This window comes from Episyrphus balteatus, chromosome 2 (genome assembly GCF_945859705.1).
Source record: "Episyrphus balteatus chromosome 2, idEpiBalt1.1, whole genome shotgun sequence".
Lineage (NCBI taxonomy): Eukaryota > Metazoa > Arthropoda > Insecta > Diptera > Syrphidae > Episyrphus > Episyrphus balteatus.
Window position 1 is genome coordinate 110,040,847 of NC_079135.1, and position 13,756 is coordinate 110,054,602.

General features: G+C 30.1%; 1 protein-coding gene across 2 annotated transcripts in view; it reads right to left on the minus strand.

Annotated features, from left to right (window-relative positions):
* The window catches only part of LOC129910120 (eye-specific diacylglycerol kinase), a 253,315-nt gene that overhangs the window by 6,861 nt on the left and 232,698 nt on the right, over positions 1-13,756 (minus strand). For both annotated transcript variants that reach the window (XM_055987386.1, XM_055987388.1), the window contains exons 7-13: positions 10,186-10,400; positions 10,018-10,100; positions 5,858-6,032; positions 5,388-5,791; positions 4,995-5,288; positions 4,223-4,455; positions 3,949-4,164 (exon numbers count right to left, since the gene is read on the minus strand). In XM_055987386.1, coding sequence (XP_055843361.1) covers positions 3,949-4,164; positions 4,223-4,455; positions 4,995-5,288; positions 5,388-5,791; positions 5,858-6,032; positions 10,018-10,100; positions 10,186-10,400 — 1,620 coding nt within the window. The remainder of the gene's footprint in view (positions 1-3,948; positions 4,165-4,222; positions 4,456-4,994; positions 5,289-5,387; positions 5,792-5,857; positions 6,033-10,017; positions 10,101-10,185; positions 10,401-13,756) is intronic.

Below are 13,756 nucleotides of genomic sequence, written 5' to 3' on the forward strand. Positions count from 1 at the left end.
TTGTACGAAATTTTCAGAATCTAGTTTATAATCTAAGATAACGAGGAAATCTTCTCTAAATCTACTTGGTTTTGTTCGCGGAGACACATTTATAACAAATTATTTGGTTTAACATTTGAAATATACTTAGTCAGAAGAAAAGGACACAAAAAGCTTTATAAAAAGTAATCATATCGGGACTTTTGCTCAAAAAAGAGCAGGGAATTTGACGAGAGATTTTTAAGAGGAATTCGGTTCTTTTGTCGAGAAGCGTTTTCAGCACTAAAAGAGACAAAAATTTAAAGCAAAAGCTGAATGGTTTAAAGAGATTTGCTTATCTTTTTGCCAAAATTCTAAATTATTGTTTGGTATGAGAATATCCTATCGTTGCCTATACAAATTTTTAAAAGTTTATTTTAATTTAAGAAAAATGTTAAAATTTTTGTTTGGGCCAAGCAACTGCCGTACTTTTTTTAGAAAATCGTTTGACCATGGTTTGGTGGCAGAATTCCAAAGATAAAGGCATTTATTACTGTTAAAAAAAAAATGATTAAAGCAAAAATTTGGTTTCTTTTTTAGCCCAATCCTAAAAGGAGAAGTAGGCTTCTAATGAGGACCATCGTAATTTTTATAAATTAATTGGAAAAGGAAAATCGTGAATTTTTAACTCTTGTAAAGCGAAAAATTACAGCGTTCCACAAAAATTGGTGATTTTTTTTTATTTGTATGGAACGAATTTATATTTTATTTCACAAAAGGCCTTTTCTTTGAATTTTTAGCTTCCGTCTTAAATTAAGCTAAACACTTAATTTATGTTGAAAATCATCTTAAATTAAGTGGATTCTCGCTTAATTTAAGACGGAAGGGATCTTCGCTAAAAACCATGTAGAAATCCGCTTAATTTTAGGTGATCTTTTTCTCCGTGCGATAGTTGATATATCAAAATCAATAACTTTGCTCTATACAGGGTGTCCGGTAGAAAATGGATAAGCCTGAAATGGTTGTTAGGTGCACTTTTAACTGTTCTGAAACCGAATAGAAAAAGTTTCCATCGCAACCAGTTTAGAAAATATTAGCTTTTTTTCGTTCAGTGTACTTTAAATTTCATCATCTTACGTTTTCTTTAACCACAACCACGAATGAATGAATTTTATAAATTTCTTATTTTTATAATTTTCTAAAACAATTGGCTCACTACATAAGAAGTTAAAAAATTGTAAAACTGTTGCATCTTTTCTTTAAAAAAATTTTGAAATTTGTTTTTCGATGCAAAATGTGAAACACCTGTGGTATAAAAAAAATCCATAGGAACGTAGGTGGCCAACTTTTTTAAAAATATGTGCATCCAAGGGGGATTGCAGAATGGTAAAAGTTTTTATCAAATCTAGAGTTACTAGGAAGTTATTGGTACCAAAGTGCAAAAAAAGCCTATTAATTTAATAAATTATTTTAACTGTAAGATCTTAAGTTTTTCACATTGCTGCCAGAAATGCATGGATTCCATCAGTTTTTTTAATCAGTCATATTTTACAATAATTCTTCTTACACATAACTATTAAAAAAGCGTTATAACCGTTGAACAAGGCTATAAAATAAATAATTTAACTTTTTTTTAATGCAAAGTAGAAAAAAATATTTTCTATACATTTTTCTCTATGTCTATAAAAATAAATTTTTAACCCTTAACCCTCTACTGCATGAATAATTATTAGCGGACGAAAAAATTAAAAAATTATTTACATGCGTTCTTTGGGTTGTTTCAAAACGGTTTTCATTAAAAAAATTTGTTTAAATTAATTTGCTTAAAAAATTTGTTTATAAAAATTTTATAGAAATTTTACTAATTTTATTTATTCAGATTATGTAAAGAATACAATTAAAAATATCAAAAAATAAATATTTATCATTTAAAAACAAAATAAAGTAAAATAAATACATTGCATTACAAAAGGTTAAGAATTAATTCAAATTTGGCTCATTTTAAGACATGGAACCGAGAAAAGCAATTTGTTTTTGTCCGTTTTAAATATTTCTTCTGGTTCACATTATTTCCACTGTCGAAGTTAGTCTTGCTCCAACATTTTCACCCACTCCCAGATCTTACAAGAACTAAAAAGTAGTAAAATGATTAAGAAATATTATAGGTTAGCGCCCTCCCCCCTAAAATTTTTGTGTTTACGACGCTGGAAATGGGGTTAACATGAGAAAAATGTCTCTAAATGCGAAGGGCCTCCATTTCTGAAGCAAAACATAGCTTCAAGCAAAATAACAATGTAAAGAAACAAAATTTTCCAACAAAAAAATTTAACAAATTGTGTAGATTTAGAACCCCTTAATACATACGAAGCCAAATATGGCTTCCGTACTTTTTGCCCTCCCAAGACCAGGCCAATAATTTTTTTTTCAACAAAAACTGGTTCATAGCATACACAATTAGACAATTCGGATTTTTTTTTGAAAACATTTTTTTCGTGCTTTTTTAAAATTCGAGCTCTTGAAAAATTTGAGGTAGAATTTTTGAACGCAATTTGTCATTTTGTTTTCAACAGTTTTTTAATACTAAGTGTATTTATATCTAGTTCATTTCTTCATAAAAATATTCAAATAAAACTGATTTATATTCTATGTAAGAAATTTTTTTTAAAATAATTTTGATAAGGTCCATTTTCGGAGAGCGTTGCGAAAATGCAAAGTGAATTTTCCGGAAAACCAGAAGCTTTTCCAAATTTTGTTTTCACATTTCTTCTAATTAGATCAAAAACAATAAGTGTATAAAATTTCAAGTTTCTAAGTCAACTGGAACTGGTAGTCGCCTTTGTCCCGGTCAGGCCTCCTTTGTGTCTAAATTCCCTGGCCTATTTGTAAAATGCTTTAATTGTACAGGAACCTTATATAACCAAGTTCAAATTTGAAAGAGCCAGATTTTGATAATTCGGATATCAAAATTTTAAGGAACGAGTGAAATTTTCGAGGAGCCAGATCTGGCAACGCTTATCCTGAGCATCAAAACAAAATTAAAACAGTTGGAAATGTTTGGGAGCGGCCGGTTGCTCAGTTCTGTTCTCTGTTTTTTTTTTTTTTTGTTGAAATCGAGAACGGCGGCGTCTTAAATTATGTTCAAATACTAGGTTTTATCATAGTTTTTAGAATTTTAAGCATTTGTAGGGTAGATTTACTCAGAGTAAAAAATGTTGATAATCAAAAACCACAATAAAAAAGCGACAGTCAACTATTACCTTAGACTTATTTAAAAGCAATTTTAGGGCTGTCAATTTTGGTTTTTACTAAAATTAAGACATATACACTTTAAAAGGATGTCCCAAATGTCACCACCACACCCAAAAACTATGGGTTCCTGAAAAATCAAAAGTTTTGAGGTAACTTTTTTTGTTTTCACTTCAGTTTTTAATTTTATAAGTTTTTGTTGCTTTTAAATGTCTATCCCTCATTAGTTTTTTGTGTCTTGCAGGAAGTGTAGGATACGGGATACCATATATTAATTTATAAAGCAAAGCATTCTTAGCAATTTTCTTTTATTGTTGAAGAAATGGACAAAATGGACAACCTCATAAAGTCGAAGAAAATGAAATTTAAAATTGAATTACAAAGAAAACTTTCAGCACAAAATGGCGTTTAACCTACTGTACTTTACTTAGCTGAACTAAAGACCGTTTAATTGGAAGCTTATATATAAGAGTATTTTGTGTAATGTATATATAACATAGGAATGTATAAATAAGGTTTAAGAAAACAAATATGTATATATTTAACACCAAACAATATAACTATATATATACTCAGGGATTATTATAATATAATATTAATAAATAAGAAGAATTATTAACAAAACACCAACACATATGCATGCATTCAGCAAAACAAAATAAATATGTTACAATTGAATGTTCTTTTTATAAAAATGATAATGTAAAAACATTCTTTTAGTACAAAACGGAAGTGTTGCCATACCCGTATTAGTGCTACGTCCAGTCTGATCAATATTACGACGTTCATTTTCTTCCTGTCTTTGTTGGAATGCTGCAAATGAACGTTCTTGATCTGGTGTTTGGGGTAAAGTTGGACATTCTTGATCTAATACAAATACATCATCCGAACCAATGTCTGTAATATAATATAAATGCTCCTGTGCACGATCAATACGAAAGAAACGTTCAGCTGTACAAGCTACAAAAAAAAAGTTTTATGTTAAAAATTTATTGAAAAACTGTAGAAAGAAACTTACAATCCACAAAACACCATTCTTGTGACATTTTTGGATAACTTGTGGATTCAGATTCTTCAAAGAATTTATTGATTTGATTTCGAACTTGTTCCAAATCAGAAACCGGATCAATTTCTATGTTGCCCAAATTGACAGCTGTATTTTTGAGCATATCCTTGTCCCAATGATATTGCTCATAATTGGGCATTGTTATGCGTAGGATATTCATATGCAATGGATCAAGACCGGTGGTTCTAATAAAAAAAAAATTTAACATTTTAAAGAAATTCTTGAAAAAAAGGTATACAGTTTTTCAAAGCAAAAAAATAAGTTAACACCTTTGAACAAGAGATTAATTCAGCTTTTAATGCTGACGAAGTACTAATTAAAAAAAAAAAATGTTCACAATCCACAAAAATTTGCTCAACTTTCGTCCTGTCACACACTCTTTATTGCTAAAAAATTAGGTCCTTGTATGTAAACGACCGACCGACCTGACACCGGAAGTCTCCCAGTTGATGTCTTCATTTCAATTTCATTAAAAGCCAATCAAGTATGCCATCATGCTCAACGTTCAATTAAAAAGTGCAGACGTTGTCGTACAAGGAAAGAAAAAAAAAAATCGATAAATGCCCCCACGACCAAACTACAACATCAGCACTAAAGTTTTTTTTTTTCATTTTTCTTCTTATTTCCCGTCCTACTTTTTTCCACCCACAGCAAAAATTCATTAACTAAGTTTATCTCTGGAGGATAAAATCCCACAAAAACGAAAAAAAATCAGCACACTTACGCCACATTAGTTCGTCCATGTTTTCGCTTGGCCAGCATTACCGCCTTGTTGAGCAGATCGATTTCAATTATCGACGGCTTTACACGACACGCCTCCCCATCGACTTGCATTGGAATCGTCTTGGTGGTTACAATTTTCGCACTCTTGCATTGAACAATACAAGTTCCATGGGCACCAGCTTGAAGGAATGGCAGCTGGTATGTTGTAAGTCCAACAATTTCAAACATTCCATCGTCCATTGCCGGAACGCATTTGGTAAAAGAATCATTCCATGGATGAGTGCCACCACCATAGCTGCAAACGAGAGAGACAGAAAGAAACATGATTATTTCGAAATTAATCACAGCGAAACCATTTAACTCTCTATACTCTACTCTACTAGCATGCTTTTACCTCGGGATATTTAGTACAAGTATTGCATGAACACGTGCTTCTTTTAACTTGGGTGTATAATCAACGCCATCGGCTTCCAATGTAACCCAATCAGCTAGATTTCTATACTTTCGTAATATCAAATCTTTGCCACCCATTTGGCCATAGTACATTTTGTTGCGGAGACGCGAATTAAATCGCTCCGGATGAGCTTCACGTGCTTCGTGAAACTCTAAGGCAATATGAGCATCAACTCCAAATGAAAAGTAATTATTGATAACATTCAAGGGTAGATTGTCCTTGCCCTTGTCTGTAGGTTCAGCTTCAGGATTTGGTGTAACGGCAACTCTCCAACGATCCATTAAAATTTTATTAGACATACCAACTTCGAAAAGAATTTTACTAACTGGTTCATCGGTATAACCCTGTTTTAAGAAATTTATAAAAATTGGATTTTAATAGTTTAATTTGGTTTTTAATTTTTAACTTACACCACCCCATCCAAGAGCACGAGCTAAATCGTTGCCCGTTCCAAGTGGCAGGACACCAACAGCTGGTGGAGGTTGTATATTAATTTGATCCAAAACCGAAAGTACCCATCCGACTGTACCATCTCCACCACATGCCAAAACTCGAAGTTGGGGAGATTTTCGGAACATTTCCAAACTGAAAAATGAAATAATTTGATATTTAAGAGTCATGTACAAAAAACAACGGAGGACATTTAAAAGAAAAAAAAAAAAAAAATAGATTTATTGAGAATGTATATTTTCAAACGGGAAACCGACGAAGTTACGAATACCAGAGTTACGGGCGACAGAGTTACGAGCGTCAAAGTTACGCGAAACCAACCCAAAAATCACATGTCATAGCTTAACATAACTTTAGAATTCGTAACTCTAGTTTTTCGTAACTTCGGTTTCGCGTAACTTTGACGGCCGTAACTCTGTCACGCGTAACTCCGTTACCATTTCTTTTCAAACAGTTCATATCACAAGCCCGAAAGTTGCTCTCCGAAAAGTTTTGATCTTTTGATCACGAAAAGATGAGATGAGTTAATCTCAAGCTTACTTTTATATTTCGGTTTTCGGAGAAACTTTTAATCCTGGACTCTTGATGCTTTAAGTACGGACAAATAACGAGCTGTGACATAGTTCTTCTGAAAAAAGTTATTTGTTCTACAATTCTTAACTATCATTTTGACGCAATCCTTTTTTGTCGGATTTAACAAAATAACAAAAATAACTGGAAACATATAATAAATAAAGGAATAAAGGAGTCTGATAATCGGATTGGCAACCGTGAAACAGTGCTGTAGTTTTTAGCCATAAACACTTCGTAGTTGCAAATTCAAGATGTTGTTGTTGTTCAAAGATTATAACGTAATATTATTTATTAAGCAAAAGAAACACTTTTCACTACCAACAAAAAATTTGTTTCAAAAATAATGTTACACATACGTCACAGTGATCTTTTAAGTCTAACTGCAAGTATGGAAAATAATACGTTCAGTGGCCACTTTTTGAATTATGGCCTATGAAAGTTCAGCGCCTTTGTGGACTTTTAATCGTTAAGAAAAGATTGATGGATGCATGTATGTTTGTACCAATTCAAGACTAATGCCCTTGAGGCTCTTTGTGCTTTCTATTTTGTGTGATATATAAATCATTTTTAGTATTTTAAGACTTAACTACCCCTACTTTAAAAATGGTATAAAAGTTCTAAGTGTTCGTTGATTCAATTGGGAAGCTTTTGCCCTAAGGTCATACTTAGACTTTTCCCCAAATTCCTTATAAAACGAGGAGCACAAGGCACAGATCTTTCTTTTAAACGATTAATAAGTAAATTTAAATGCAAAACAAATGAGCCCATCAAACTCTTTAATTTCTTTTTATTTATCATTTATATGGGTACTTTCCCAGAGAAACAAATTCAAATTGTATTGCGTTTTGTAACAAACGAAGTTCAACGGCACGTATCATACCTCTAGCTATTTTCAATTCGAAATTAAGGACAAATCTTTAAAAAAATATACATATTTTGCACTGAAATATAGTCGTCGGAATAATTATTTTGACTGATTTTAAATTCTTGATCTGATAAGAATAATTTTTAACAGTTAAACTTTATATAGATAAAGTTGATGGTTATTTATTAAGTATGTTATGGTGAATCTCATGGTGGTGAAAGTAAGTCATATGAGTGAAATTTAACCTTAGGGATTTTGAAAATATCAACATTTTTTTGCACTAGTTACTTTTTTATAACATTTTTAAAGAGCTTTTTGCTACCACCTTTCTTTAATTTTTCAAAAGAGTACTTTTTCCAACACATAGAGTGGCCTTACCACTGAATCAATTGATCAGTTGTTTTTGTAAATTTTCAAATTTTTCAATTACACAAATGACGGACGGTCAAAATTGACCAAATAATTAAATTTTTAATACTTAAACTAAAGCGATTACTGTGACGTATGAGTATCATTTTGTAAAATAACATATTTTGTTATTCGTGAAAAAAAATGTTCGTTTGCCATTTCGTACATTATTACGGTTCATTTGAAATTTCGCATACGAAAATCTTATAAACTTTTCGGGGTTAAGCTAATATTCATAGTGTACCTACAGAATCTATACTTAAATGAATTTTAATTGGTATCGAAACTATTTAAAGGTATTTAAATATGATATTATATAGGCTTTATATGGCTGAATTCGTTGTACAAAGAGCTAAAACTAAGCTCGATTTACACACCAAGCTGAAAGCAAAATATTAAATAAATAGAAAATAAACTCACATCGAGCATGTGAAGAGGCACAACGATATATTCAACACTGCACTTTAAAAATCGTTCATTGTAAATGTCGTATTTTTTTTTTCAACACCAATAAGTTGTTAATGTTTTAGGTACTTCAGCATATTGCAATCGATTAGTCAAAAACAAAAATTTTATAAAAAAATTAGTACACCGTTTTGCATAAATTAACGATTAATTTTTTCGGTCAACTTTTTTTAATTCAGCATAAATAGAACAGTAAAACTGTTTATAATAAATAATTTCCACAACACAAAATGTAGCTTAAAACGGTCTCCGAACTCTAAAAAACTGTGAAAAAATGTTGTACTTTTAGATTCAGCCCATAAAATCTACATCCAATTAGGTGCTTGAGCATAATAAAAAAATATTTTCAGAAAAAACAAGGCCTCTGTTTAGAACTGTAAAAAAAATCTGAAATTGACCAAAAAATGGCTGAGTAAAAAATCGTTGAAATCTGAAAACATTGAAAAACGGTTTTTTGACGATAACTTGAAATTTTGAGGGTCTACAAAAAATTTCAAGTGCCGAAATATGATGTACTCAGTAATACCTGCAACCTCTGCTAGGTCATTTCCAAAGTAATTGACATGATTTTTATTTTGTAACACAGTATAATTAATTAGAGGGTGGGAGTTGAAGATAGGGGTGCAAAAGCCCCTTTTTTGTTTTTTTTTTTTTTTCAATGTAACTAATAGTCTATTGAATAGACCCTTTTGAATGGAACAAATTCGTTCAAGAGTTTTTATTGCTGATTATGAATTTCTTGGCATAAAAGAATACTCCAGCCAAAAGTGCTACTAAATCCATTGGTGCATTTCTGAGAAAACGGCAACACTAGTCGGTTTTCAGTTTTTTTGATCTAACTCGAAAACCAAATTAAATTCTCTGTCAAGTTAAGATGGTTAAAAAATTTAAAAAATTATTTTTGACTAAAATTCTAACCTAAAATCAATGAAAAAATTGATAAACAAAAAAAAATTATTTGCATCCTTATGACCTTGTGTGAAATTTTGTGTATGTGCATTTTTATAAATACGGATCGAATGGATGGACGGAGAGCCATAAGCTTTAGTCTATTGCATAGAAGAACATTTAAAACCAACTATTTTACTGTTTTCAATTTGAAAATATTTTACAATGTTTTCAAACTGAAAACCGATCAGTGTTGCCGTTTTCTTAGAAATGCACCAATGGATTTAGTAGCACTTTTGGCTGGAGTATTCTTTTATACCAAGGAATCATAATCAGCAATAAAAAGTCTTGAACGAATTTGTTCTATTTTTGCTCTGGAGCTCCGGTCTATTAAATAGACTATAAGCTAAATTTTGATATACATATTGCTAACGGTAGAGTTTTAGGATGAAACACATCACTCTAAAAAGTAGAACATTTTTCCACAAAGTAGTTAAGACAAAATTATATGGGACCTTTGAAAAAAAGGTTCAACCATAAAACTTGAGTCAAATAAAACTTGAAAACTGCTGTATACAAATTATGAAGTTTTTTTTTGATATTCGTATTTTGTGGTGGTAATAGAGATATTAAAATGTGAAATTCACTAATTTTCATTTTATCTTACGTGTACACCATATTTGTATTCATTATTTTATTTTTTATTATTAAAGATTTTAACAAAAGTTCTATTCAAAATACATAATGATGAAAAAATAAAACGAAAAAAGAAAGAGTTTCCTTAAAAATGTTTTAAGAACTTAAGAAATTCAAAACTGACCAAAAGTACACCAAGGATTTCAAATATTAAGAAAAAAGGTCACGAAGATAGAAATAATTGTTCCCTTAAAAATAAATTGAAAATTTTTGTTTTGTACTCACCCCATTTTTGGACCACCTTGTGTTAAATCAAAAACCTGCCTGGGATTGAGAATCCATTGAAATTTTCCCAACAGTTTCACTCCCTAAAATATATAAAAAAAAAAGAAAATATTAAGTTATCAAAATATTGACGACAAACAAACAAATATCCTCTTAATCGTCCCTTACCTGATTACCACCACTTTTAGGATTTATAAATACTATCACAGGTATAGCCTCAGACGATGGTATTGGCTTTACAATAAAAGCTCTTGTTTCTTTTTCTTTTGGTTTCTTCTTATTCGATGGCTTGCGAGTATTCTTTCTCAATGATGATTTGAAATTTCCCTTATTCGGAAGTCGAACGATCCATGATGGTGGTACAATAATCGGAGCATAGTTTCCTGTTTAATATAGAAAGGAAAAAAAAGTAAAGAAAATATATCAAGTGACTTTATAAAAATAAAAGAAAGAAAAACCAATATCCTTTTGCATAAATGATGCAATTTTAAATGAATTTCAATTTTATTTTCGTCAATGATTTTTATCTATAAATGGATTTTATATAGCGAATAAGATTTTGCACTGTCAAAAAAGTAACTGACAGCAATAATCCTTAAACAATCTCTATTGCAATGCACACAGCTAAAAGATTAAAAAAAGCTTTACCATTGACGACGTAAAATCGTGAATCCTTGTAATGGAATTGGATTAGTCTGGTTGCTTTGGCAGTGTCCTTTATTGTCATCTTTAGAAATGAAAACACCGTTCATCAAAAAATTTAATCTACAGGACGATTTTAATTCCTGATTTTTTTCAAGGATCTGAAGGATACCAATGAATAAAGTTCACAATTTTGTGGTAAATTTAATGAAATCTTCATCTAAAAGGTTTTTAATTAAACATCGACCCCAAGAACACTCTTTGCAATAATTTCATTTCATAATTTTTTTTTTTGGCAAATTTCCAAAGGAACAACCACACCCCCACTTTAATATTCTACAACCACTCATATTCCTTTGAACATCTTTTTTCCAAGTCCTTATGCCCTTTTTGTGCTTAAAAATGATGAGAGTTCAAGTCAATGTATAGAAAAGATGAAACTATTTTGAAAAAAAAGAAGAGAAGCAGACATTGTTCTGCCAGAATCTAGGAATTCAAACATCTATGGATGTTCGTTTTCTTTCCTTCTTAAATGTCGTTGTCGTCGAAGAGAGATGTTATCGATATTCATGCAGGAATAAATACAGACATGTGTTATACATTAGTGAAGTGTGTGTGTTCAAAATAATCTTAATTGAATATTTTAATAATGATGTTTCCTTATATGTAAAAGGCGATGATGTTGAAACCCCAACAACAGCTACAGAATCTTATATTTAAACTATTATTCTAGAGAGTGTTAGAAATAAATTGGAAAATTCTGTCATGATGATGTTGATGATAGATATATAGGAATTTTTTGGTTTTTGTGGGATGGAAAATGAAGGCGAGTTATTTGATATCCAAAAGGAATGATAAATTGAATAATTTTCGTTCGAAGCAAGGAATTTATTTCTTGTCGTCTATATTTGCAGATATGCAAAAATATACAAAAATTCTAAGAATTTTTGAGGCATTAAGTGTCTGATTGTCATTCAGAGGAGAGAAATTCCAATAATTTTTTAATTCATTGGTAGAATTTTAATTGAAATTAATTCTGTGATAGCCACAAAAAAAAAAATGCTCAAAAATGTTAGATCCTATACATTAGAGTGGAGCGTTTTTGGACTTTTCTTTCAGATCACTGCGTGCAACTCATGGTTTATGCCTTGTGCTCTTCTGAACATATTCTGATACTTTTTTTTTATTCGACAATGGAAAAATAAAAATCGAGAAGCCTCTGAAGATTGCTCATATTTTACGAAAATCGATATTTTATGAGGCGTTAGAACCCATCTGAATTGTCTTAATCTTTTTCATTTCACTACCAACTGCTCATAACTTATGCTGAGTGGTCTCTTGAACCAGATCTGATCCGCTATTTTGAGTCGTTAATGGAAAAAACGAAATCGGGAAGGCTCCGAAAAATGCACATTTTCGCAAAAATTCAGATTTTTTAAATTGTATAAAATCCCACCCAGAACAAATTTCTTTTACAACTTGATTGTATTTGCTATATTTGTTAGAACCTATTTGACCCTTATAAGCTATGGAGCACTCAAACTGAGAACTTTTTTTTGTAATATTGACGTCGTTTATGGGGGATTTAAGAAAATGCTACTTTGACATCCCCTGACCCATTTCAATAGAATTTTAAATTCTAATACTAATCTTAAAAACTTCTTTAATAATTTAATTTTTATATAAAACACTAATCTTTGTAACTGCATTTAATTTATGTCGATATCTTATTTCAATCCTTAGATATTTGACACTTAGGTGTTTCCATAATTCTTGCCCATGCTTAATTTTTTTTTTTTTAAATACCATACAATCTTTTGTTTCCCACAAACTTTTGTTTTTAATATTGTTAAATTCATAAAAGTAAATCGTTAAACGGTATAATTATTACGCCATTTTGACTTCGAAATAAAAATTTAGCATGGACAAGAATTTAGTATGGGCAAGAATTATGGAAACACCTAAATGTCAAATATCTAAGGATTGAAATAAGATATCGACATAAATTAAATGCAGTTACAAAGATTAGTGTTTTATATAAAAATTAAATTATTAACGAAGTTTTTAAGATTAGTATTAGAATTTAAAATTCTATTGAAATGGGTCCAAAAGTCCAAAGACGCTCCACTCTACTATACATGCATGTGTAGCACAAACAACTGGATGGAAATGATTAAAATTAAACAATTAATAGCGGTTTTCCAAATCAACTAAGATAGATTTAATGCATCAGCACCAATAGTTTTGGTTGATTCGCTCGGATCATGATTCAGTTTAATAAACCAACTAAATGAACAAACATTTCCAGCAACCATTAAACCTTATCAATTCTGAAAGATTACTTATTAATATCGAAAAAAGCATAAAGTTTTCACTTACAGTTAAGGGATTGCGAAGTTTTAACAGATTTTTCAAATATATGCAAAACATGTAACTTAATATAAAGAGTGCAAAGGTGAAGCAGTTTGAGGAGAAATTATGTATTACATATAACAAAGTAAGGCCAAAAGTACTTCTTATTTAGTAGTAGAGTAACTAAAGCAAATTATTAGGGAACCCGTTACTAGAAAAATTTAAAATGACTTTTTTCCAAACTTTTTCTATTAAATATGAATTTATTTATAAAAAAATTTTGGCCATAAATATTATCAGTTGAATTTCGAAGCAAAAAAGGTAAAATATATCACACTTTTGAAAAAAAAAAATAAAAATTACTTCAATTTCAATGGTTTTTTTTATTAAAACTGAATTTTTGCATTGAAATAATTAATTTTCTCAAAGACTGTGGTAAATAGGAACTTTAAATTTTTGCTATTTAACTTTCAACAGTAAGGGTTACTAAATGAATAAAAAATAATTTTATGTTTAGATGTTGAACTTTAAAAAAAAATAAGTTACATTTTTTTTCAAAACTTTTATTAAAAAAAGTTCTTCGAAAATGAAATACTTTTTAATTTTTTCATAAACCGAAATACATATTGACATTTCCTTTTATAATTTGAAGTCATAATAAATGCGGCCAAAAAATTTTGAAAATAAATGCATTTTATATTACGACCAAGTTTAAAAAACGACATGTTAAAATTTTTTCAATAAT